The 26,764-nt window shown below is 39.5% G+C and overlaps 1 protein-coding gene across 1 annotated transcript in view; it reads left to right on the forward strand.

Annotated features, from left to right (window-relative positions):
• Window positions 1-26,764, forward strand: part of HACD2 (3-hydroxyacyl-CoA dehydratase 2) — an 87,690-nt gene that overhangs the window by 9,824 nt on the left and 51,102 nt on the right. Inside the window, exon 3 of the mRNA XM_045540124.1 lies at window positions 9,195-9,213. Coding sequence (XP_045396080.1) covers window positions 9,195-9,213 — 19 coding nt within the window. The remainder of the gene's footprint in view (window positions 1-9,194; window positions 9,214-26,764) is intronic.

The raw sequence follows: 26,764 nt of genomic DNA on the forward strand, positions 1-26,764 counted from the left end.
GGTGGAGGATTGCCCTTTGGCTGGGCAGGTCAAAATGCTCCCTCCATGGGCACTGGCAGAATTCTGCCCTGTGCTGTGTTCCCCTGTGCCAGGGTGGCCTTGAGTTTCAATGCAAAGCCCCACAATCACTTCACGGACCCTCCCGCCAGCACACAGGTTCTCTCTCCACTTGGCATGCTGGTACAGCAGTGCCGGGGGATGGCGGAGGGGTGGCATAGGCATGGCAAGACTGTCTTTTCTGCCTTCTCTAGTGCCTCTTTCCTTGATGTAATGTTGAAACCAGGTAGTATGATCGCTCATCTGATTTTTAGTTTGTCTGAAGGTGCTTGCACATGTGGATAGTTGTTGAATTAGGTGTTTGTGCGGAGGGACTGTCGCTGGAAGTTTCTATTCAGCCATCTTGTTCTGCCCCCTTAGAAAGACAGTAACTGCTGAGACTGCTACAGACAGTCTTCACCAGAAGAACGTCGCTGCATCTGCCATTTACCTACCACTGCCCATCTGGGAGTACCTGATGGACCGCAGGAACTCCTTTTCCTTCCGTTCTCTTCCAGATCCTTCTGCCGCCTAGAACCCCTTTATCTAAGAAAAGGAGTAAACAGCCCAGTCTCATTTCTAATCTTTTCCTACAGTTGATCCAGGCAGGGCTGGGTCTGAAATGGCAGCGCTGGTTCTGGAGAATGGTGAGGGAGACAGACAGCGTTTACGTCTTCTAATCCCACTGCCACTTTCTCAGCCCCGGCTCTGTACTCAGGCCTGACTCTGCATACCTCGCCTCACAATGCTCTTCAGATCGTTCAATGAAATGGGAACCTGACTTTGGATATTTCTCTAAAAGGTAGCAAAATATTAAGAATTTGTAGTGTTCTAAGAGGAGGAGGGATCCCATCTTGTCTCCCTGCCAGTTTTTCTATCTTTATGGCTCAAATATTGGATGATTTTTTTTTTTGTCCCCATGGAAATATTCTGCTTCAGGCACATTCTATGGGTTAAGTCTGCTTTTGTGAACTGGCCTGAGATATAACCATCCTCTGTAATATTTTTCCTCCTTATGGAAACATGCTGATTTCCCAGTGATAATAATCTTAAAAAGGAACTTTTGAAACGCAAGGTACATGCACGTTAGACTACTTTTATTCTGAAGAGTCATTTTGAGAAAACAGACCTCCAAAAGAGACTCTGAAAAGCTAGCAGAGCAAGTCACAGTGGAGATATCTAACACAAATAGGAATGACAACAAATGTCAGAAAAACCAGCTTCGAAAACAATGTGAAAGCCCAAGGAAAAATCTAACTTGGGTATAATTAATGTGTCACAACATTAGAAGGAAGGAGGGAGCCTGTAGGAAACAGGAACCCACCCACACAGACCTCGCTGCTTGATGACTCGAGCAAATAGAAGCAAATTCAAAGAGGTGTGATAGCTGATGTCTGTAGAAAGGAATGTGCTGAAACTAAAAAAAAAAAAAAAAAGCAAAACTAAAAATAACAATGGTGGCAATACAGGACAGGAAGGAGGCCACAGTGCAGAGAAATAGGTGATACTGAAGATTCAAGAAAGGCAGGAGTTTCCAGTCATTGTGTGACATAGATGACAGAAGAGAAGCCATTGGGAAATTTTCAGAGTTCCCATTTGAAATGTAAAGAGAGCATTACAAAACCTGGAGTGCCAGGCGCATCAGATGTGTTATGTGTTGATGACCTGGCTAATGGGTGCATGGTGCATGATGATATGAACAACGGAAAAACAAAATATACATATAAGTAGTGAAACTCAACAGACTAACACTAATGTGATAGAACCAGTGTATCTAGAAAATCTGTTGATGATATACAAGCTTTCAAAAGTAAGGCTACCAGAAGTAGTAGAAAAGGTTGGGATGTATAACTCATAAATAATCAGGGAGAAAAATTATAGAAAACTTTTCTGGACTGAAAGGCCATGTCACTATGGGAGTTCCACAGAAAAAAATACCTTACTTGTTAAGTTTTAAAAGTTAAACAATTTCTGGCAGGAAAGAGGAAGATTTTAAAACCTAAGAGTAACAAAGAACTTGGGACCTGAGACTTTGAAGAAGAAAAAATCCAAGTGAAGATAGGAGAAAACATTAGGTTCCTGGAGAGCAGGCCATGCAATTTCCTACAGATGGAGACATTTTGAGAACACCTACAGAAAGTAACGGAACTTTGAAAGTACCTTATCAAAGTACATTTGACTGTAATATAAATAAATAAAATTAACCAAGTTTTCAGACTAGCACTGTCCAGTAGAACTTTCTGCAGTGATAATGTTGGAATGTGTTTCTGTGCAGTCCAAAACAGTAGCCACTGAGCATATGTGGCTACTGAGCCTTTGAAATGTGGCCCGTAGGTCTGAGAAACTGAATTTTCAATTTTATTTATGTTTTTTTTTCTCATTTTTAGAGACAGAGTCTCCCTCTATTGCACAGGCTGTTTATTTAAATTTAAATAGGTCCCTGTGGCTAGTGGCTACGGCACTGAACAGTGGCGGCGGGAGGCTGGGGGACAGATTGCAACATGTCCACATGGAATCTCCTAAGATACTTGGGATTTCACCAGCATAGAATGAAGTGGGAAGGAGATTAAGCAAAGGAAGACAAACATAACAATGTAAATTTTATTTCCAGAGTTTATAAACTTCTTAATTCATAAGTTGAAAATAATGAGAGTAATTACTATATGTTGATGGTTTCAGATTAGGAAAGTCAGTAGAAAAAAGCAATGTTGCAGATTTGGGAAAAGGTTTGGAAGGGTACATATCAAACTCACCAGTGCTTACCTCTGTAGAGCGGAGTGGTATTTCTGAAGGGTGGGGAGAATAAAAGAAGATTTCTACTTCTATTTACTCTGTATACTTTAGTATGCATTTATATATCACGTGAAATTTCTAAAAAATAATAAAATGTAATAGAAAACAAAAGGTGTTCCTCTCTGAAGTGGGTCTGAAAAAAGAAAAAACAGATGAATGAGGAAAATAGGATTAAAAAATTTTGTGAAAAAGGAAGACAAAAGGCAGCTTAGTTTATCTTTTGTTTTAAAGACAAATAGAGTTTTACATCTGCTGTATGGTAAATTAAAAAGGAAATAGCAGGAGCAATAACAAACCTATAGGATGATAGAATATAGCACAAATGCATCATTTATAATGTTTATGAAAATGGACCAGTGAAATATAGCAAAACAAAAAGATGTAATGGTGGTTGCTGGTTAAAAAATAAAACTCAAAATCTAACACTGTGTTTCCCACGGGAGACTGACTTAAGTTTACGAAGGGACAAACCAGCCTACCAACCAAGCATCAAGAAAAGCAGGACTGTCCAGTCACAGCAAAAGATAAAGTTGATTTCACAGCAAAAGCCAAAGAGAAATTCTCAGGGTTCACAATTTGTCATGTAGCAGGAACGTGACCCATGTTGGTGGAATCAGTTGCTGAGTGAATGAGTATCTTAACAGAGAAACAAAATACATAGAAAAGCTGGCAGAAATGCTATAGAAGTGAAAATAGAATTGTACTTAAAAGATGTCACAGTATATGTAAGAAACACTGGCGACAAGAAATTTGGGTACAAAGACTTGATTTTGCCATTAATTGGCCCAGTGACCTGGGTCTTCTCTGGGCCTCAATTCAGCATTGTGCAGTAACTACATGGAGGTAGATGACCTTAAGTTTTTCCCTAGTTTTAGGTTCTATGGGACTTCAACATTTCACTGTCAGAATATGAAAATTAGAAAATAATGAATTGGTAAATTACAGAGCTGAATATAGCAAGAAAGGTGAAATTAAGTGACAGTGAAAATAATGGTAATTGAGGAAATTTTCCTATTTCCTCCTTCAAAAAGGGATGTAAAGGATTTTTGAAAACATGTTTGGAGTCTCTGAAGGAGCCCTCTTTTTCTTACTTATGTTCTGAACATTGGGAACTCAAAGGATTTACATAAAGTTCTTTAAAATCACCTTTATTAGCAATAAAGGCAAAGCTGGAGGACATGCTTTGGTACCGATCAAATGGGTCTGCTAACTGCACTCCAGAATCAGACTCCCCACCCACCCTGTCCCCAGCAGCAGCAGCCAGGGTGGCATGGAAGAAACCATGAGAACTGGAGGTTCTGCATGGAACCTCTAGTGTGGAACTGAATGGAGCATGCCCCCTTTATTCTCACATTTACTGCTCAAATGAATCACCTTCCTTTCTGAAGTAAAGTGATTAAAGGGTGGAGAGAGACCAGTAATATTTGATGGAAATCCCTTCTCGTAGAGACCAGAGAAGAGGGGAAAGGTGTCTCCCCCTAATAAATACCATATACTCATCATGCATATCAGTCATAAGCTCACTACCTAAAGATAACCACTGTTAACATTTTGGTGTCTATCCTTCAAGACTACATGTTATTATATAGGTAAGTTTTAAGCAAAAATGGAATCATATAGTATGATAATTTCTAAAACACATGAAAAACTAGTAAATATAACTCAAATGAGTTGTAGACCTCTGCACAGTAAAAATGAGTGTAGTAGACAAGTCTTAAGCTGCCCACCTGAGTGATTTGTCCTCTCTGGACATTTTCCCAGTTCTCAAGGCTGCACCCTCAGCAGCTACATCTCTACCCCCTGACTCTGCCTCTCAGGCCACACCTGGCTGATCCAGGGGTGTATACCTGACCCAAACTGGGTTAGTCAGATTTTTTTCTTTTTCTCCCAAGAATTTGGAATTTTGAATTGAAAGACAGAGATGGGGAATCACTATAGCTGAATCACATTAAATCCATCAAGTACAACTGAGGTCTCCAAAGCTGCTTGGGTTCCTCTTCCTCTTGAGATTTGTTAAACTCTTTTTTGGGCTTTGTTGTTGTTTCATGTTAGATTAAAAATGAAATTGAACATATCTGTTGGTAACTTACAAAAATAATTTCCCTAGTTCAAATCTTAGAAACTTTTTCAAGAATGATGTTTCCAAGTAACCTATTGTGCAAAATGGCATTTGACATTGAGGTTAAATTTTAACGCTAAAATCAATTTATTGCCCATTGGAAACGGAAAGAGCCTAGGAGGAGAGAGGAGTTTATGTAGGACGTATTTTCAGGAGAGCTTTTGAATATGGTATGTCCTCTTAAATTTTTTCCGATGAGATGTGCTTATTCTAGTCCAGTGATTTTCAGTGGATCTCAGTAAAGCAGTGCCACCTCCTTAGGGTGCATTTTGGAAAATTGTGAGTGTTCTGTGATCACCACAATGACTGGGGATGCTGCTGGCTCAGTGCCCAACAATGTGCAAGACAATCCAACTCAATGAGGGTTTGTTTTGCGTCCCCCCGCCCCGACTCTATATGTTCCCCCAGGCTAACGCTGCTACACACATAAAAGTTTTGTAGAGCATATTAATACTGGAAAATCTTCATGAAAAATTAAACAAAAAGCTTAAGCTAGAAGAAAGTTATTGTCTTAGTTTTTAGTTGTTGAATAACAAAATACTACAAACTCAGCAACTCAAAACAACAGTCATTGATTAGCTCACAGTTCTGTAAGTCAGAATCTGGGCTTGACTGGGTTGTCTGTTCAAGGTCTCACAAGATTGAAATCAGGTGTCAGCCAGGCTGACTTGTCTCTTATCTAGAGGTTCTGGGGAGAGAATCCATTTCCTTGTAGGTCTGAGGTCCACCTTTCCTTGCTAGCTATCAGCTGGAGATCACTCCCAGCTCCTAGAGGCTACTTTCTAGTCCTTGCACATGGCCCCCCGGCAACATCAAAGACAGTAAAGTTGTGCTGAATTCTTGTTCTTTCAATACTCTGACTTCCCCTTCTGCCACCACCCGGAGAAAACTCTGCTTTTAAAGGACTTGACTGATTGTATTATATCCACCCACATAGTATCTGTACTTTAAAATCAGTTGACTTCAGATTTTAATTACATTTACAAAATTCCTACATTGCAGTACCTAGATTAGTGTTTGATTGATAGCCAAGGAGCAGCAATCTTGGGGGATCATCTTTAGAATTCTGCCCTACCATTGTTGAATTGTAGAATTCTCCTGCCATTGTTGGTGTGAAGAGGGAAGCTTAAGTGAAATAAAGATATTTTCTCAAAATAATTTATTCACTCTGCACATTAAGTTCTGTAAATATTACAGCATTTCCAACTTGCATATTTAGTTGAAAAGGATTTCAGTGCAGTGGTGTTATTATTGCAAAAGCAGTGAAAGTGATTGAAAATTTGTAACAAGAGATTTGAGATTTCCTGTGGAGACTTCGATTATTAAATTAATAGAGACACATAAAATGCAGGGATCTCACTGAATTTCTTTAATGTAGACTACTTTAATATTTCATATCATTGCTCTGTGTGTGTATATATGTAATGGCAAGAAATCTAAATTGTGAAATGGAAATTTTATTTTGGAATAGCTATAGTTGTCGCTTTTATCTTTAAAGTATCCCCAATCTGTTAACACAATGTTTTATTGCCTCTTGCATTACTGTTTTTGTTTTTTTGTCTAATTCATCTTCTATTCCTTGTTGCACCATTTAAAGAATATGGTCTCCAAGGTCTTTTTACAGCCTGTCATTGACTATATGTCTTAACAGCATTTCAAGACAGAAGAATAGGTTTTCTGTGACATTTTCTTCCTACCCCTTCCCATGACATAACCTAGGAGATTATTTTGACAGCACACTTCATAAATAAGTAAGACCTAGCTCATTTGGGACAGCATTGTACTTCTCCAGTTTCTCTGCTTTGACTGTTACTTACCTTGGCATATTATTCCAACTTCAGACAAGGTTGCTTCTTCATGCCCCTTATCACTTATCTTAATATTATTTTTTTCTGGTGTTGGTCTATACATCTGCTCTTTTATTTTCCTCTTCTTTTCCAGAGAGGTTTCTGATAGTCTTATTTTTAAATCCAAACTTCTGTAAAAGGTGGTATGTGCGTCTGACTGCTTCATTATTTGATTATGTCCCCAAACATTTACATATTGAAATATATATTTGTAAAAAATAAATTACTTTTAATTTCTTCTTGACATATCAATTAGGACATTGTATTTGCTTTTGGAAATTTTGTGTAGGTAGGTCATACCATCTATGAATTTCATTTCTGATGGTAAAGAAGGCATTGTAAAATACGTGTGATTAAAAAGGGGAGGGTGTGTCTGATAGGACTGAGACCTACTGTTCTGTCACGCAAAGAAAATGTGCTAGCCTTTGATTGCTTGCTGTGTGTCCTTTCCTGCAGTGTCCTCTTGTTAATCCGCAGCCTGGATATCTTGCTACATACGTGGATAGAATAGGTTTTCTGTCTAGGCACTGTCATTTGTCTTCTGGTGTCAAAGGATGATGCTCTTCATTCATGTCTTTCTTTCCTCATTTTAATCTAGATACATCTTTTAGTTTTCCTCAACTTTGCAGCAGGAGGTTTAGCTTATCAATTCATACATTTGAGGTTTTTAGCAGTGTTTTCTTTTGCACAAGATTATAAGATTTGCAGTATGGTAACTCTTTTGTTCTCTTATCAGTTACCAACTTATTTATGCATCACGGTTCTTTAATCCAGCCCCTCCCCCCCCAAAAAACTCAGTGAAATGATAGTTATTGAGCATAGAGTATTATCAACAGTATTTTATTTTATGTTATTTTATTTTATTTTTTTTTGAGACAGAGTCTCACACTGTTGTCCTGGCTGGAGCGCCGTGGCATCAGCCTAGCTCACAGCAACCTCAAACTCCTGGGCTTAAGCAATCCTACTGCCTCAGCCTCCTGAGTAGCTGGGACTACAGGCATGCACCACCATGCCCAGCTAATTTTCCTATATATATTTTTAGCTGTCCATATAATTTCTTTCTATTTTTAGTAGAGACGGGGTCTCACTCTTGCTCAGGCTGATCTCGAACTCCTGAGCTCAAACAATCCACCCGCCTCGGCCTCCCAGAGCACAGTATTTTAGATAAGCTAACTCATCTCACATTCTAGCTTCTGTAGATCTCTCATAACTAGTGTACAATGAAATAGTATGATACTAATAGAAAAAGCAATAGAGTGGAAATAACATCTAGGTTCTTGATCCTTGCCATCATTTACTCCTTGGGCCAAGTTGTGCAGCTTCTGTGAGTCTTAATCTTCTCACCTGCAAGTAGAAATATCTGTCCTGCCTGTCTGCCAGGGTGATTGTTAGAATCAAGCAATACAATGACTGCTAGAGAAATGTAAAAATTCTAAAATGTCCTATATGAGCTGTTAGGTCTTATCATTCTGGAAAAACTTTGGTCATTAAATCAATCTTGTAGATGGCTTCAGATTACTTTTTTTTTGCCACCTCCGCCAGAGTTAGAGCACTGCTATGTAAAGGGTGAGTTAGAAGGGGTGAGTTGGCCATTTGTATGGCTGTTGAGGTGGAGTGGAGATGGCAGCCCCAAGGCACTGGAAATGAAAATGGGGAAGACAGATCTCAGAAGCATCAGCAGGACTTGGAAACCATTTGGACTTGGGTTAGGGGAAGGAAAGAATATTGGACCTGAGCGACGGGGAGGTTAAGAGGCAGAGCAGGTATGAAGGAAGGAGAGGGTGTGCCTTCCATCAAGGCCGGCCACATTTGAGCTGCTGCTGCTACACCCAGATGGAGATGTCCAAAAGCAGCTTGGAATGTGGGCCTGGAGCTTGAAGAGTCAGGGTTAGAGATTGGACCAGGGAACACTTCTTCAGTGAGATCATCAAATGAAACAAGGTGGGGACTGAGTATGGAGCTTTGTAGAATGAATGTCTGCATTGAAGAGCCTGCCGGGCAAGAGGAGCCAACGAAGGCTCTTCTAGCCCTGAGTTCCAGAGTCTGTGACAGTTCTGTTCTATAGAGTATGGGGTATGGGAGATGTTGTATGCTTACTGCTCTTATGAGTTTGTATATTATTAATATAAAAGAGGTCCTTGATAATATGATAAACCACTGAGTGAAAATTAAATCTTCCAAAGATACATAAACTAAAAATGAAAAACAAAAAACTGAACAGAAATTTACATTTTGTTAAATAGCCTGTAACCAAGTTTAAAAATGGAATGTTTGTTTTTCAAATTAATACTACTGGCAGACATGTTCTATTCTTACTGAAAGACTAGTTTACATGAAATAAAATTTTAATACCATTGATTCATACTGATTTTCCTCTTTTCTTCCCTTTTTTCTTCTAGATTTTACATTGTGCTGTAGGTAAGTGTGGATTTAATCTCTCCTATGTACAGTGGATTATTTTTTTCAGTCATAGATGATAGGCTTGATTTGATGCCTATTGAGTATTGAAAAAACTAAACCATTTAATCATTATATATAAAAATGCTCGAATTGGAATGGCTTTTGGTTTCTGATATCATAGATACTATTTAGGTATTATCACCGAGCACTTTATTAAATATCCCAGCTATTTTGTCCTGTTAATTTAAAAGCAGTGTCTCCCACCTTCATGGTACAAGGGTGATAGAGAAACACTAGCACGTTTATGAAGCTGTGGCTGGAGGCCTGGTTGCTGGGCTGTGTTGGAGAGCCTCTCTGTGATCACTGAAATGGTATATTCTCTCTCTTTGTCTTTAAAATGAGGCGAATGCATGTATTGACCTCCCAGATGAATATTTCATGTATGTGGGAAGGATTGGAAAAGTATAAGCATAAATGGTTATACAAATATAAGGGATTTCTACTATAAGCAGATAGTGTGTTTTTCTTTTTGTGGGGAATCATCAAATTTTGCTCTGGGACTGAGGCATAGCTTCTAATTTGGGTGGCTCCACCCTTCTAATTTAAAAAAAAATCACTTTTAGGAAGTTGACAGACTCCATAGAGCAAACCCATAGTGGTTGCTGTGTGTTCCAGGTTTGTCTCTCAAAGGGTAGATTTGAATTTGATAGTCAGAAGCACTGGAGGTCTGAAAACTTGAGAACTACAAATCTAAACCATTATGGCCCTGATCAATTTAATTCACAACCGAAGTGGTTACTCACTGTATTCAGGGCACTGTGGTTGGCACCAGGGAATTCAAAGATGAGGAGACTTACACTTCAGAGGGACACACAGGTGGAAACACAACCATTGGGGGTCTTGGAGAGGTCACTTTGATACCTGACTCTGTTATATTTAAGGAAGACAAAGCATCTTTATTATAAAGAGTTGCACCTCTGCTATTTTCCCACTTCTTACCTAGGGTCATAGGTAGACTTCAGGGATCCCTCAAATGATTTGCAGAATTTTGTATGCATGTTTGTGTGTTTATTTTGGGGGTAGAGAGAGAATTCACAGCTTTCATTAGATTCTCAGAGGAGTTTGTGATGCCAAAATGGATAAGAAATGCTGCTTTAGAACCTTTGCACAGTAGATTTGAAAGGGGCTTGAGGACTGACCTGTCTGGCCCGGGTCACATAGTCATAAATGGTGGAACCTCATTTGGAGCCAGGTCAGTGACGCCAGGGCCTGGCTGTCTGGTTTTATTTTATGATGACTGGGTTTTAGCCTATGTGTAGTCTTACACACGTTTCATTTCTAGTTCTTTATTTATAATTTTGAGATGAAAAATTTTGTCATGAATGGTTAAATAAGTTTTAAGCATAAGCTGTCAGATTTAGGGATATCTTTGGCTAGAGAAAGTTCTGGAACCACTCAGGCCGCCTCCCGTGGCTGAGCCTGTGCCTCATTCTCCCCCTCTCCTAACCTTCTGCTGCTTCTGTATAAAGCTGTTAGATGCGTATTTTTAAGTATCTTAGTCAGTTCAGACTGCTATAACAAAATACCATAGACTGAATAGCTTATAAACAACAAACATTTCTTTCTCACAGTTCTGGAGGCTAGAAATTCCAAGATTATATTTAATTATATATTAGTACCCCAAATACCTCTTTATAAAATTTCTACCCCAGGAAATAAAGTTTCTGACAAGTATATTTTTTCATTTACATCAAAAAAATTACTGACTGCCTAGCAGGCACGGATGCCACACACTGTGGTGGGCAGTGGGAACAGAGGTGAGCAGGCCCAGGCCCAGGCTCAGGCTCAGGAGACCACGGTCAGATGGGCACCCCCATGAGCTCCTCTGGCAGAACGCACCGAGGACTAGCATCCGTGTCGCACTCTGCTCCGAGGGGTTGTTGGCAGGTTTTTTCCCCTCAGACTGTGAGCTCCTTGAGGGCAGACTCTTTTATTTCTGCATCCCAGGGCCTAGCCTGGTACCTGACACACAGTAGATACTTTAAAATTTCTTATTTCCTCAAGGACCTTGTTCTGTCAGTGATACTTTCTCTCCTGCATCATCACCCATTGCTATCTATCTTTCCTTCTCAGCTCACAAAATGCTCAGAGTGCTCCATCTTACAAATAATTTTTTTATTTTTTGAAATAGGGTCTTGCTCTGTCACCCAAGCTGGAGTGCAGTGGTGTGATCATTGCTCACTGCACCTTTAAGCTCCTGGGCTTAAGCAATCCTCCTGCCTCAGCCTCCCCAGTAGCTGGGACTACAGGTGTGCACCACCACACCCAGCTAATTTTTAAAATTTTTTTTGTAGAGATGGGGTCTCACTATGTTGCTCAGGCTAGTCTCAAACTCCTGAGTGATCCTCCCACCTCGGCCTTCCAAAGCATTAGGATTATAGGCATGAGCCATTGTGCCCAGCCTCTTAAAAATAATTTTTAACCTAACCTTTGACCCTGAATTCCCCTCTTAATACTACATAATTTCTCTCCATCCCTTTTTGCGAGATTTGTGGTAGACTCTTTCTACTTCTTCACTCCCTTTTGTGCCTTAACCTAGCAGTTGGGCTTCTGTCCCCTTTGTCCTACAAAAATTACCCGCTGGTCTAAAATCCACAGCAGTTTCTGCTAAATTCTGAGGACATATATGGAATTGACTAGATTTCTTAGCTACGTTGGGTACCTCCTGACTCCCTCCTTGAGAGCCTGTCCCTTTAGGTTTCATTGTAGTGAGCTCTCCTGGTTTTTCTTGTCCTCTGTGGTTCTTTTCTTTCTTCTTTGGGTGGTTCTCTTTCTCTCCTTGCCCCCTAATTGTGGATGTTCCCAGGGTTCTGTCTTAGCTCATTGCTCTTCTGACTGAACACGCCCTCGGTGGGTGATCTCTTCCTTTCCATGGTATGAGATGTGCATGACACCGCCTTTTCTAATTCTAAGCCACACCTGCACCCCGGACTCCACCTTGTCCATTGAGTTCCTGGATATCCACTTCTGGATGTACTCAGGGCCTCCTCCCCCTGACCCAGACTGCCAAACTTGTTCTGCCTCTGTATTCTCTTTGTCAGGGGTGCCCCCCAGCCATTCAGTCACCCATCCTAGACCTAGATTTCACTGATGGTGACTCTTTCTCCCTTAGCCACATCCCTGTAGCCTGACAATCATCAAGTTTTGTGAGTTCCATTTCCTAAATAATTTCTCAGATTCATCCCTATTCAGGACCTCGGGATAGCTCATCTGGACTCCCATGTGGGTCTTCCTGAACTTCTAGGCTTATAATAATAATATTAATAATAGCCACCATTTCTTGAGTATTTAGTATATTCCGGTGCTTTGCATTCATTATCTCATTTACTTCCCATTTTACAGCTGACAAGACTGAGGCTTAGAAGGTTTCATGTCTTTGTTCTCACCACAAATAAATATGTGAGGTAATACATATGTTAATTAGTTTGATTTAGCCATTCCACAATGTATGCATAAGTCAGAACATCACATAGTACACCATAAATATATATTTTGTATTTATCAATTAAAAAAGAAGAAGAAGAAAGTTTTCATATCTTGCCCAAGTTCACAGAGCTGATAAGCCAGGAGTTGAACCTATGGCTGTGTGGCTCCAAGTCCATGCTGCACACTGCTGCAGACGGCTTAGGTAGCAGAGCATTCTGAGCATGTCACTTCCTGCTTAGAACTCCTCCACTGGTTTAAATTTCTTTATGATAAGGACCCTGCCCACCTCCCAGTCTTACTGTGTCCATTCCCTGCCTGCTACCCGTGCTTCAGCAACCCTGACCTTCTCGCAGGTGCCCCCATGTACCACGCCACTGCACCCTTCTTGTCTCTGCACTGGGCCCGAGCTTTGCTCTCTGCCTGGAATGAGCAGCCGGCCCCTTCAGCTGGCTAACTCTTTGCTTCTCCTCCTCCAGTAAACTTCCCAGCCACCCACCGGCTACATTAGGTGGCTTTCCTCACTTTTCTGTAGTACCCTACACTTCACCCTATTGTTAACCCGTTCACATTGTGTGTGTGGTCTGTCACTGTACCCATAGCCCCACCAATATCACTGAACATTTTGAGAGTGAGAACTGTTTCTTACTGCTCTGTCTATGCCAGCACCTAACAGTAACTACATAGCACCGAGTGGGAGCTTGGTGAATGTGTGGTCATAATCTTACTAAATTCTGGCAGAAATTTCCAAAACTTGTTCAAAATGTTTTCAGTTCCTTTAAAGAATTAATGATAACAATAATAAATACGCTATTTCTAACATTAGCGTAAAGACAATGCTTCGTTTTTTGACTTATACAACTTAAGTTTATTGTTAGAATGATGGTTTGTTTTCTTGTAGCATTCTAAACGTTTTTACTATAACAACTTAGTCCTTTAGAAACTTTATTTTAGAGCCTTGAGATATCTTTAGTTTACATACTATTGATGAAAAGCGTGGACCACAGTCAGACTTGGGTTACTTACTAGCTGTGTGACTTCTAGGAAATAACTTAACTTTTGTGCACTTTTTACATTTTTCGTCAGTAAAAGGAGCATAATAATATCAACCTTATAGGGTTTTTGTGAAAATTAAGTGGAACAATGTATGGAAAACACTTAGCACAATGTCTGAACCATGGCTATGTTGAAAATTGCCAAGTAAAATGGTAGCTGTTATTATTAAGTAAAGCAATATAATGTCGTAGCATGTTAAAAACTTTATTCTGCCTCTAATGTAATGTTCGGTATTTAGATCTGTATAGATGTAACTCTTTTGTATTTTTTTAAATTATAATTCCTTTGTAAGTGAGCACTTCAGGGCCGTTTATTCTTAGTATGGGTTGGAGTTGCATCTTGTTCATGGTTGTGATGATACAACTTGATAAAAATGGCCTCCAGAAACAATAAACTAAAATTCCACACGAGGGGTTCATTTCTGTGAGGAAGTCAACTCTGTGTCCTTGTAAATGAGTTCCTGTGTCTCAACTTTTTCAAAGTAGGTTGTTTGTTCTCCATTGATAATGCAGGGACAGGATTTCTCAAATGCTGTGGTTGTAGCCCTCAACCTAAGATTTGTAGTACTTTATATGTACTCAGTGTTTTGCCTTTTAGAAATGAGAATTTTTTTAAAACACCAAAACCCACTTTGAAATATGTTTTTCACAAGACTACAAAGAATAGTTGTGGTTTCTTTATTCACATGGCATGGTTTGTGTTGAAAGAAGTATTGTCATTTCTCTGTGTCTATTCTCTTCAAGATTAGATTGGGCTAGAAGCAGGTGGGATATGAGAAATTCTGAGCAACTCTGCAGTGTGGTTCCTTCCCTTTGTTAGGGTGGAAATTAGAGGTAGAGGGACTGGAGCTGAAGATATTCTTGGTAAGATGTGACATTGTACATTTGATGAACATTCACGTCGGAAATTATACTACCAATATAAATAACTTTGGGAGTTTTCTTTTGATTGAAAACTGTGGAACAGATAGGAGCTCAGTCATAGCCCAGAGGGTGTTATGTCTGAAGTTGAGTATTCAAACTTTGATTTCATCAACAGACAGAGACAAAAGACTTGTCACTTAGATGTCCTGGATTTGAGGTTTCAAACATTTTCTGTGTGGGCCAGCTTGCACTCCTCTCAAACATCAGACACCTTTTATTAAATTTTTGTTAAAGTTAATTGCAAAAAATCACAGTCACCTTAACCTTAGTGGGTAGCATATGGCTCTAAACTGATTTTATTAGGTAACACATGGTGCCGAGGGAAGTGGAGCAGCTACGAGACCCCTGTCTCCTTGTATCAAAAATATTTTCTGGCCAGGCGTGGCATCTCACACCTGTAATCCTAGCACTTTGGGAGGCCAAAGCCGGACGATCACTTGAGGCCAGGAGTTTGAGACCAGCCTGGGCAATAGCGAGACACTGTCTCTACCAAAAAAAAAAAAAAAAAATTAGCTGGGCATGGTGGCACATGCCAGCTACTTGGGAGGCTGAGGCAGGAGGATAGCTTGAGCCCAGGAGTTTGAGGTTGCAGTGAACTATAATAGAGCCACTGTACTCTAGCCAGGGTAACAAAGCGTGAGACGCTGTCTCACCAAAAAAAAAAAGAAAAAGAAAAAGAATTCCATCCCACCAATTAGAGCTAACTAAATCCTCTCTTGAACTGCAACACCCCTCTTCCGGCACCCCACTTTGAGAAGGTCAGGCTTTTATCAGTCATTTGCAATGCAGTATTATAAAAGAACTGCCATTGTTTGTTTTTAAAACCAGACACAAGACCCTCCAAGAGTTAGCAGAAGAGAACTCCCCCTTTCAGGGGAACATCCTGGAGGGAAGGGGTTAACTCCTCCACATGTCTCTCACCTGGAATTCTGCTTTCACACCTGTACCCAGCCTTCAGGGCTATGGCTGGGCACAAAAACAAAACTGCTTTGTCTGGTTTTCCTTAGTTGACACTTTTAAAAATGAACTTTACCAAATTACAAGGAAGAAAAAAGGGAATAATTACCTAAAATACAAACAGTGTAAAAATTGTCATATTCCCAAAGAACAAATTTTCTGATCCACCTGCCTCCCTTTTAGTTACTGGGAGCTGGCACGGCTGCACATGTACCTCGCTGACTCTCCGTAAGCCTTGTTCTTAGTGGGACCCCTTTTTGTACAAGCCTGTTTTTCTGGCTTTCTCACAAATGTAGATTAAAAACATTTCCTAACCAGATTTAAACATTGCCTTCTGCCTGGGGGCATGTTTGGTGGTGGTGATGGTGGGGAGGGAAGGTGGGAAAAGTGGACATAACCTTGCCGAGTAGGCTGGCCTCTCTGCTTGGCGACTTCTAAGGTTCAGCCCTGGAGGGCTGGCGGGGTACAGTGCAGAAGTTGGAGGTCTGGGTTGGAAGTTGCCAAAACCAACCTTCCCCTCCTTTGCAATTCTGCCGTTGTCACTTATTCAAGTACAGTGGTTTTCCAGCATCCTGACACCAAAAAGCCTTATGTCAAGACCATATTGACCATATTCAAACTTTAGTCTTTCCCAAATCAGTGAAGCCCTTCACACCAGCCTCGTTTAGCCTCCCTCTGCCTTGGCTCTGGTTCATTCTCTGGTCTCCTGATCAAATTTTTCCTCTTCCCCTCCAGACAGAGTGAAAAGAGAAAGGCAAGATAGTTTTAGCACCTGCGTCTTCTGTTCCTGATACACAAAGATTCAGCCCCCGAATAAACCTCATGTTTTCACACCTCCGTAATTCTGTACGTACCATTGTCTTTGCCTGCCACACCCAGCCCTGTTGTTCCTGCTGTATGAGAATGTACTGACATGGAGAGAAGGAAGAGAGAAAGAAAGCATGCCCAAAGTGCCTGAGCAGGGAAGGTGAAGACTTACCCAGGGCGCGTGCACACTGCCTGACACCTAGCAAGTTCTCAGTGAGCAGTACCCGAGTATTGGGCAACACATAATCCCTGAGGGTTTCTGTGCCCAGTTGGCGTTCAGAAGGGAAAGCTATGAAGAGAGCCCAGATCAGGGAATTTTACCCTCTGCTGTCCTTGCAGGAACAAATAGGAATTTGTTCTGAATGGAAACCTGTTATTTATCTTCGCTATAAGGTAATATTAGCTTGCTATCCAGTCCATCAGAAACCACCCTAAGGCAAACCCTGTTGGAAACATTGCTCACTATGTGGCAAGTCAGACATCTTCCTTCTGGGCCTAGTTTTCAGGTCCATAGCACTGGGGGGGGGGGGGGGTTGGACTAGGTGCTTGATGCTCTCTAACATTCCTTACAGCTGGATGTTTTGAAATTCCGTGAAACTCTAACTATGATGTTGCTTCAGAGATGCTTGTCAGTGATCTGAGTAGTGATATGAAAGGAGAATATGCTAGATGTTTAAATGTGCCTATGTATGAGTGTTAGGAACTCACTTCAAGTACAGTTTTACTACCTTTTTTCTCTCGATACATTTTGAAAGTGACATCAGAAAGCAGAATTGGGACGAGACACACACACACACACACGGATTTTCTATGGTGTACAACACACACACACACACAGACGGATTTTCTATGGTGTACAACACACACATACACACACACACACACACACAGACGGATTTTCTATGGTGTACAACACACACACACACACACACACACACACACGGATTTTCTATGGTGTACAACACACACACAGACGGATTTTCTATGGTGTACAACACACACACACACACAGACGGATTTTCTATGGTGTACAACACACACACACACACACACACACACACGGATTTTCTATGGTGTACAACACACACACAGACGGATTTTCTATGGTGTACAACACACACACACAGACGGATTTTCTATGGTGTACAACACACACACACACACACACACACACACACGGATTTTCTATGGTGTACAACACACACACAGACGGATTTTCTATGGTGTACAACACACACACACACACACACACACGGATTTTCTATGGTGTACAACACACACACAGACGGATTTTCTATGGTGTACAACACACACACACACACACACACACACACACACACACACACACACACACACACACACACACACACACACACACACACACGGATTTTCTATGGTGTACATTCACCATGGCCATCACTAGATGGCACCCTTGCATTAGTAAAGACACTTTCTCTTCGTTACACGACTGCTGGAGGACTTACAATAAAGAATAGATAGTAGTGAATCAATAGCTAAAAGTGAGGAATGAGCGAGTTAACCAGAGAAAAGAGAAATGGATGTGTCTCTCTCACTCACTCTCTGATGACTTGATCATTAATATTTGAGGTAATGAAACTCTGAAACTTTCTACATTGCCCTGAAAGAAATTATCTTATAAATGTTTCTTAATTTTAAGGTGTAAGTTACCTTTAAAATTTAAAATGAGATTAATTTACTTAGTGAAAAAGGGTACTATATTTCAGAAGTTCCCTGGTGAGAATGGTTTGTGACAGTCTGAAGTTAGTAAACCTTCCATTTACATTCTTAGCATCAAAAGCAAGGTTAGTCCCACAAAGTTGGAAATACCATCTAATGACTGAGTTGAGTAAATTCTGTTAAACCAAAAAATAAAAGTTTGAGTCATCTTTTAGCCAAAGAATGATTTGGTTTATGATTCTGTGGCAGGAGTTGAGTGGTTAAATAATGTATCAATAAAGGTAGCAAGAAGCTTAGGAATATTTGTGTGACAGTGATGTCATCTTTTGTAGCTTTCCTGGGAAAGAATTTTTGTCCTCTTCATTTATAGTGAACATGTTTCCATTAATTTTGTTTGAAGACTTTAGTATTTTAGAATAGTTTTAGGTTCACAGCAAAATTGAGAAGACACAGAGATACCATCTTCATATGCCCCCTGCCCTCACACATGCGTAGCCTCCCCATTATCAACAGCCCCCCCAGAGTGGTACATTTGTTAACAATTAATGAGCCTACATCCACACGTCGTTATTACCCGAAGTCCGTAGTTTACATTAGGGTTCACAATTAGGTATTGTACATTCTTTGGGGTTTGGACAAATGTGTAATGACATGTAGCTACCATTATACTCTCACAGAGTATTTTCACTGTCCTAAAAATCCTCTGTGTTCCAACTATTCACCCCTCCCCTCAATCCCTGGTAACTACTGATCTTTTTGCCATCTCCATAGTTTTGCCTTTTCCAGAATGTCATACAGTGTGTAGCCTTTTCAGATTGGTTTCTTTCACTTAGTAATATCCATTTAAGTTTCCTCCATGTGTTTTCATGGCTTGATAGCTCATTTCTTCTTAGCACTGAATAATATTCTATTGCCTGGCTATAGATGAATTTATCCGTTGACCTACTGAGGGACATCTTGGTTGCTTCCAAGTTTGGGCAATTGTGAATAAAGCTGCTGTTAACATTGTGTGCAGGTTTTTGTGTAGGCATAAATTTTCAATTCCTTTGGATAAATACCAAGGAGCATGATTGCTGGATTATATGCTAAAAGTATGTTTAGTTTTCTAAGAAACTTCCAACAGTCTTCCAAAGTGGCCGCAACATTATGCCTTCCTACCAACAGTGAATGAGAGTTCTTGCTCCACACACTCACCAGCATTTGGTGTTCTCAGTGTTCCAGATTTTGGCCATTCTAATAGGTGTGTAGTAGTATCTCAGATTTTTTTAATTTGCATTTCCCTGATGACATACGATGTAGAGCATCTTTTCATATGCTTATTTGCCATCTATATATCTTATTTGGTGAGGTGTCTTATAAAGATCATTAGCCCATTTTATGTAAACTAAGCCCATTTTATGATCAGTCTCTATGTTTTCTTATTGTTGAATTTTAAGAGTTTTCGTATATTTAGGATAACAATCCTTTTTCAGGTATGACTTTTGCAAATATTTCCTCCCAGTCTAAGGCTTGCCTTTTCATTCTCCTGAGTGTGTGTTTTGCAGAGCAGAAATTTTTAATTTCAGTGAAGTCCAGCTTGTCAGCTTTTTGGACTTTAGCCATTCTAATAGGTGTGTAGTGATATCTGTGATATCTGTGGTTTTAATTTTCATTTCTCTAATGACAAATAATGCAGCACATCTTTCATGTGCTTACTTGCCATCTGCATATCTTATTTGGTAAGGTGTCTATTTTGATCTTTTGCCCATTTTTAATTGGGTTTTCTTATTGAGATTTAGGGATTCTTTCTATATTTTGGATACAAATCCTTTATCAGATATATATTGTCTTTCAATTTGTGGCTTGTGTTTTCATTCTCTTAATAATATCTTTTACAAAGCACAAGTTTTTTATTTGAATAATATACAGCTTAATGTACAGTTTTTTCTTTCATGGATTGTACTTTTGGTGTTGTATCTAAAAACTCATTACCTGCACGATGACAACCATGTGAAGAAAAAAAAAACCTCATTACCATGAAAATCCTAGTTACTTTAATCTTTACACATTATATGAATGTATCAAAATATATATGTACCTACAAAATATGTACATCTATTATATATCAATAAAAATTTTTAAAAATAAAAACTCATTATCAAACCCAGGGTCATATAGATTTTCTTTCAGAAATTTTATAGTTTTACAGATAGGTCTGTGATCCATTTTGAGTTAATTTTTGCAAGGGATATCAGGTCTATGTCTGTGTTCTCTCTCTTTTTTTTTTTTTTAACATGTAGATATCCAGTTGTCCAGCACCATTTGTTGAAAAGTCTCTTCTTTCTCTGTTAAATTGCCTTTGTGCCTTTGTCAAAGATCATTTGATTCTAGTTCTGTTTCTGAGCTGTCACAGATCAGTTGTGTGGACCTATTTCCAGACTCTATTCTATTTTGTTGATCTATATGTTTATTATTTTGCCAATACTAGGACACTGTCTTGATTATAAGTCTTGAAATCTGGAAGTGTAAGTCTTCCAACTTTGTTCTTTTTAGTATTGTGTGGGTCTTTTGCTTTTTCATATAAACTTTAGAATCAGTTGTCAACATCTGTAAAATAGCTTCCTGGGATTTTTTTTTTTTTTTTTTGAGACAAAGTCTCACTCTGTTGCCCGGGCTAGAGTGCTGTGGCGTCAGCCTAGCTCACAGCAACCTCAAACTCCTGGGCTCAAGCAATCCTCCTGCGTCAGCCTCCCAAGTAGCTGGGACTACAGGCATGCGCCACCATGCCCAGCTAACTTTTTCTATATATTTTTAGGTGTCCAGCCAATTTCTTTCTATCTTTTTAGTATAGACAGGGTCTCGCTCTTGCTCAGGCTGGTCTCGAACTTCTGAGCTCAAACGATCTGCCTGCCTCGGCCTCCCAAGTGCTAGGATTACAGGCGTGAGCCACCACGCCCAGCTACTGATGTGTTTTCTTTGCTCTTTTTAAAAATATTTATATATTTCTTCTGGTATTTCGAAGGTTTTTTGTGTGATTGTCCTATTGATTACCTTTGTATTTATGCCTTTTTTAATGTCTGTAGTTCTTTTACTGTCTAACTTATCAATTATTACAGGTATCTTTTAACTCCCACCTATTATCTATGTAACAAGCAGTGAGTTTATTCTGTTTTCCTCTTTCCCTTTCCCTTCTCGTCCCATTTTTTATACTTGCATTATTTCTACCTTGTCAGAACATATTACATTTATGTATTTTTCTTCATCCCTGTCCCAACTTTTGTGTTAGTCTTAAGTCCACATTTAATATATTTTCACTGTCAGTTATTTTGCGCAAGTTTCTCATCCCTTTTTAGTTGGATGAAGCTCATCGTCTAATAGTGTTAAGAACTATGAAGGATTGGAAATTTTACCCTATTTGCAAGTTAATAAGTTAGCTTGTTACTGTTGTATGGATCCTGGCAAAAAACATAAGACTCTTGCATGACAGAGGACTTTAGTACTCATGGCAAAAATAATAGCCAGAGCTCCCTGTTTATTTGCATCTGTCTCCCAGTCCCCTAATTTCCATGGGGACAACGTAGGTGGGTCTAGATGAATGTCCATATGTGCAGTGGTTTGTGTTACAGGAGAGGAATGCCAATCTTGGGGAATCTACTGCTTTTATAGTAAATGGTACCTCTTTACCAATGGAGGCTACCTTATCGCTCAAGGTTGCTCCCGGCAAACACAAGCCTAAGAAATGACCTGGATAAAGAGCAGTCAGGACCTTGCCTTTTTGGCATACCTAGCAGGAATATGCAGGGATGCCCATAGCCCATGGCAGGTTGCCTCTCCCAAAGGGTAGATTCCCAAGAAGGGCTTGTGGGCACAGTGTTCTCTGAGTTCATACACATTTAAGACTTTTTCTGTAGCTTAATATTTGAAGGACTGATTAGATATAATATCCTTAGTCGATTCTTCTCTTGAATTTCTTAAAAATGCTGCTCCTTTATTGTCTTGCTTTTATATTTCTTTTGGGAAGTCTGATGCCAACCTAATAATCCTGCCCTTTTGAGATGTTTCTTCTTTTTATCTGATGACTCTGAGAATCTTATGTATTAAACGTATGTAAAGTCTAATAGTTGTATTGGGATATGCCGCAAAACTGACCTGACCATTACAGGGCGATTCTCCAAAGGTCCCAGTAGGCCCTTTCAATATGTAGATTTGAGCCTTCTTTTATTTTTGGAAAGTGTTATTGGATTATAGTTTTAAATTTTAGTTCTATTTCATTATTCTGTTTTTCTTTTTAGAGACTCCAAATATATGTATGTTGGATATTCTTTGCCTCCTTTCAGCTGCTTTCTCCTGAGCTCTTTTACTTCTTTATCCCATGTTCATTCTTTTGGTTATTTTGCTTTCATTTTTCAGTGCCCTTTATTAAATTTTCATTTGAATCTGTTCTTCTTGGGCATCTTGAAATTTAGTCTTCCTTTCAGATATAATTTTGTCTTTTCCTGACTTTTTTTTACTGAGTTCAGTCAGTTTTTGTTTCCACTTCTGCCTGCTTTTTGTCCATTTCTAGTCTCAGTTTTTAAACTGATTAAGTATATTTTTTCATATCCCAAATCCCTATTTAAGGATATTTAGTTAGGTTTGGAGCATTGTGTTAAATTTTCCTTTGTGATTGTTTTTCGGAGGGCATTTTATTAGTGAAATGTTTTGATCTTTTTCTGTTTTCTTCTGAGAGTAGTTTTATACAGTCGTAAATTGCTTTCATGTGTTCATTTTGTGGACAAGGTTGGAAGTTTGGGTTGGTTTACAAGAACCCTAATTTGCAAACATTCTTATCTGTAAATGTAGTGAAGTATAGTCTCTTTAGGGGATGGATTTTGTTTGAAGAGGTCACTGGGGAAGGAATGTAATGCCCTTGATTTTGAGCTCTTCTATGTGTGGCTGGAGTCTGAATTTCCTCCTGCCTCTTTCCTCCTTCCCTGTCCAGTCACTAGAGGGCACTGCTCCCTTTTTTTTTTTTTTTTTTTACCCAATTTTTCCTTAGAAGCAATGCCTTTTTCAGGTTGCCACAGAGTCCCACAGATTAAGTCCCTTCCCTATAGTTAGAGCTCCAATTGATAAGGTGTTTTTCAGTGTATTTGGGGAGACTGTCTCTTTCTGGGGTGATTTTAGCTCAGATTTAGGCCCTCTGCTCTGCTCTCCTCTCTTCCATGCCATTTTTGCAAATTCTCCTCACTTTCCACAAAGGTTTGGAGTGGGAGCTGAAAAGATAGCTGTGCTGGAATTTGGTGTTATTTTTTTTACTTGCAAGTATATTGAGCCTTTAGTAGTCTGTGTTTTAGTTGTGCTGAGGGTCAGAGTTTTGTATGGTCTTATTTGTTATTATTGATCTCTATAGATTTTTGTAGGATTTCTAATATTCAATTACATATAATAGATATATTGCAATTTTTAACCAGTGCTCTATTTGTTGAATATGTAGGTGGTTTTCAAGTGTACACATTATAACTATACCTGTAGCTTAATCTTTGCACAGCTGCAATTAGTCTCTATGGATAAATTCCTAGAAGTAGGTCAAAGGTAATGTAACTTATGGCATTCACTAATGCATACTTCCCAGTTGCCCTCCAGAAAGCCTGCAAGTATTTATTGTATTTCTGCTGGGTGGCAGGCACTGCACTGATAATGCACAAAAATTAGCTAGACCCAGGTCTGCTCTCGAGCCCAGAAGCTAGACAGGGAGCATGGAGAGACAACATGACAAATGTATTGCCCAAATGGTAAGTTCAAAGAGGTCTAGGAGCCCAGAAGAGGAGGTCACAGTGCTTTTTGAAACCTATTTCCATTGTAAACAGTCCCCTCTGTCGTCACAGAGTGCTTCCTCAGCTTTCTTGCCTTAGTGGAAGCCTGACTCTTCCCGAGGACAGTGCTTCCCTTGCTGCCCCTCAAGGTGAGATGTTCACTCTTCCTCCCTAGTCCCTCTCCTAGCTCTCGTCCTGTGCTGTAGGCCACCTGCACCTGTTCTGAGATTCCTTCACAAGCTCTTTCTTCTTCCTGTGTCCCTCCAGTGTTGGTGCTCTCTGGGCTTAGTCTCTTAACTTTCTTTTTCCCCCCTTGTACAGCATACATGGGTTCCCAAATGGTAACTCTGGGGCACCTTGCAGGCCAAAAACCATTATAATTTTGGGGCAGGAAACACCCCCAGAGAGCCTCAGCCCTGATAAAAGCTACCTGAATGATCAGGAATGAGGGCTTTAATGGAATATTGTTCAGTGAGGAGCAGCTAATCTTGCTGTTTTTGATGATGACTCTTTTTCACAGCCTTCTTGAGACATAGTTCATCTTTAGCATTTATCACAGTTGTAGCCTTGAGAAGATGACTAATAATTTCAGGAGGCAGTTGAGTTCATTAAAGAGTGTTTTGAACTCCTAAGTTGTTCTATTAATGACAGCTGCTGTAAAAGGAATCAAGGGGCTATAAATAATAGCAGATTAGCACCTTGAATAGACTGTCAGGAATCACATAGACAGCTTGTTCTTACAGATTTTTGGAGGTAGAATATATTGCTTCTTTATTGACTTATAAGAAAAAAAAGCAAAGGGTATGTGACAATTTAAGGCAGGAATACTCTTTCAATTTTTATATTAATATATACTCCTTGCTTAATTTTTGATAAAGAAGTAGGATAGAATTTCAGAAATTAATTAGTTCAATCTTTTATGCTTTTCAAGGGACATAGGGGATATGTTGTTCCACCCTTATGTAGTGATCAAAATGATACTGCTTCCAAGGAATGAATGGACACATAAAATCATTAAGTAATTACACATTTTATAGCTTACCTAAATAGGATTTGATTGAAAATATGGTTCCGATCAAAGGTTCTGTAGTAATCTTTTGGGGGGGAGTAGTAGTAGTTATCTATTGACACATTAAAAATTGCCCTACAACTGAGCTGCTTAAAACAAATGTTTGCTATCAGACTTTCTGTGCGTCAGGAATTCAGGAGCGGCTTAGCTGGGTTGTTCTGGTTCAGTCTCTCATGCACTCACAGTCAAAATGTTGGTTAGGGCTGCAGGTGTCTGCAGACTGTGGTGCAGCTAGGGGATGGCTGTTGGCAGGAGGTCCTGGTGCCTCACCACTTGGGCCTCTCCATGTAGGGCTGCTGGGATGTCCTTCATTACGTGACAGCTGGCTTCCTGCAGAGGAGTGATCCCAAGAGATTGAGCAAGGAGAAAGCCACCGTTCCTTTTATGATCTGGTCTCTAAATCACATACCATTCTTTCTGCTTTTGTTCTATTTGTTAGAACCAAGTTACTAAGTCCACACCATATTCATGCCGAGGAGAATTAGGTTCTACCTCTTGAAGGAAGGAGCATTAAAAAATTTGTGGGCATATTTTAGCATCAGCATAGGGCTTGTTTGCCTGATTTTTCCTTCCTGGGTTGAAGGTAGTATAGCTTAGTAGTTAAGAACATGGTTCTAAAGCCAGACTGCCTGGATTTGATTCTGGTTCTACCATGTACTCATTATGTCATTTATTATGTGAGTTACTTACCTTCTCTGGACCTCAGATCTCTCAGTGAATGCAGTGAGGAAAATAGGACTTACCTCATAGGAATGTGTGCGAAGCAAATTAGTTAATATAAGTAAAGGATGTAGAAATAGGCGTCATACATAGAATGCTCTTAATAAATGTTGTTATAGTTTGAGCAACAATATAGCCCAGTTTGTTTCTCTCTTTCTTTCTGTATAATACAAAATAATGCTTGTTCTTATAGCTAGTACCTAAAACAGCTTCTGGTCATCTTGGAAAATCCTTTGAGAATACACGGATACGTGGTAGGAGCCAAGTGAGCAGATGATTCTCAGTGAAGGTCCCACCTTTAGTGTAGTAGCATATGAGGGCTTTTAGCTTCACATCGACACACCTTAAGGAAAGTGGATCCCTTTCCACTTTTATAACTTTGGGGCAGGAAACGCCCCCAGAAAGCCTCAACCCTGATAAAAGCTACCCGAATGATCAGGAATGAGGGCTTTAATGGAATATTAAACTCTAACCCAGAAAGGGCTTTCTCCTAAACTTTACAGGAGCCTGGGACCTGTAATCTGTTTTCAGTATTAAGGTACATTCAGATATTCACTCCATAAATATTTATTAAACTTCTTTGGAGTTCAAAGTAATTTTTCATAGTATTCTACTGCGAAATATCAAGTGAAATACATTATTTCCTAGCTCTTTGGAGTTTATCTCTGTCCATATAACATTTTTATCTTGGATCTGGGGCTGATTTGTTTAGAGTATAGTGCTTATGGGTGGAAAATTTTTCCTTAAAATACTCGGTGTGGGGGAAGGGATTAATCATAATTCCAACACTTTTAAAGGAAAATGATTTATTAAAGGGCAACCAACTATTTATAATAGTTAAACACTTTCACTAAATATTGCATTTATATCTGGTAGATCTTGACCTGGCACTAAGTTGCCACATTCTTGGCCCCAGAAAGATGTTTTTAAAAGATGCTCACGAATACCACATGTCGAAATTGCAAAAGGAAGCAGATTTTTTAAATTTTTGGACATAAAATACTAGTGATTTTTTTTCTTTTAGATATGAACTCTATTTTATAAATGAGTCAGAAAATTGTTCACCAGAAGTTATTATACCC

Source organism: Lemur catta, chromosome 1 (genome assembly GCF_020740605.2).
Source record: "Lemur catta isolate mLemCat1 chromosome 1, mLemCat1.pri, whole genome shotgun sequence".
Classification (NCBI taxonomy): Eukaryota; Metazoa; Chordata; class Mammalia; order Primates; family Lemuridae; genus Lemur; species Lemur catta.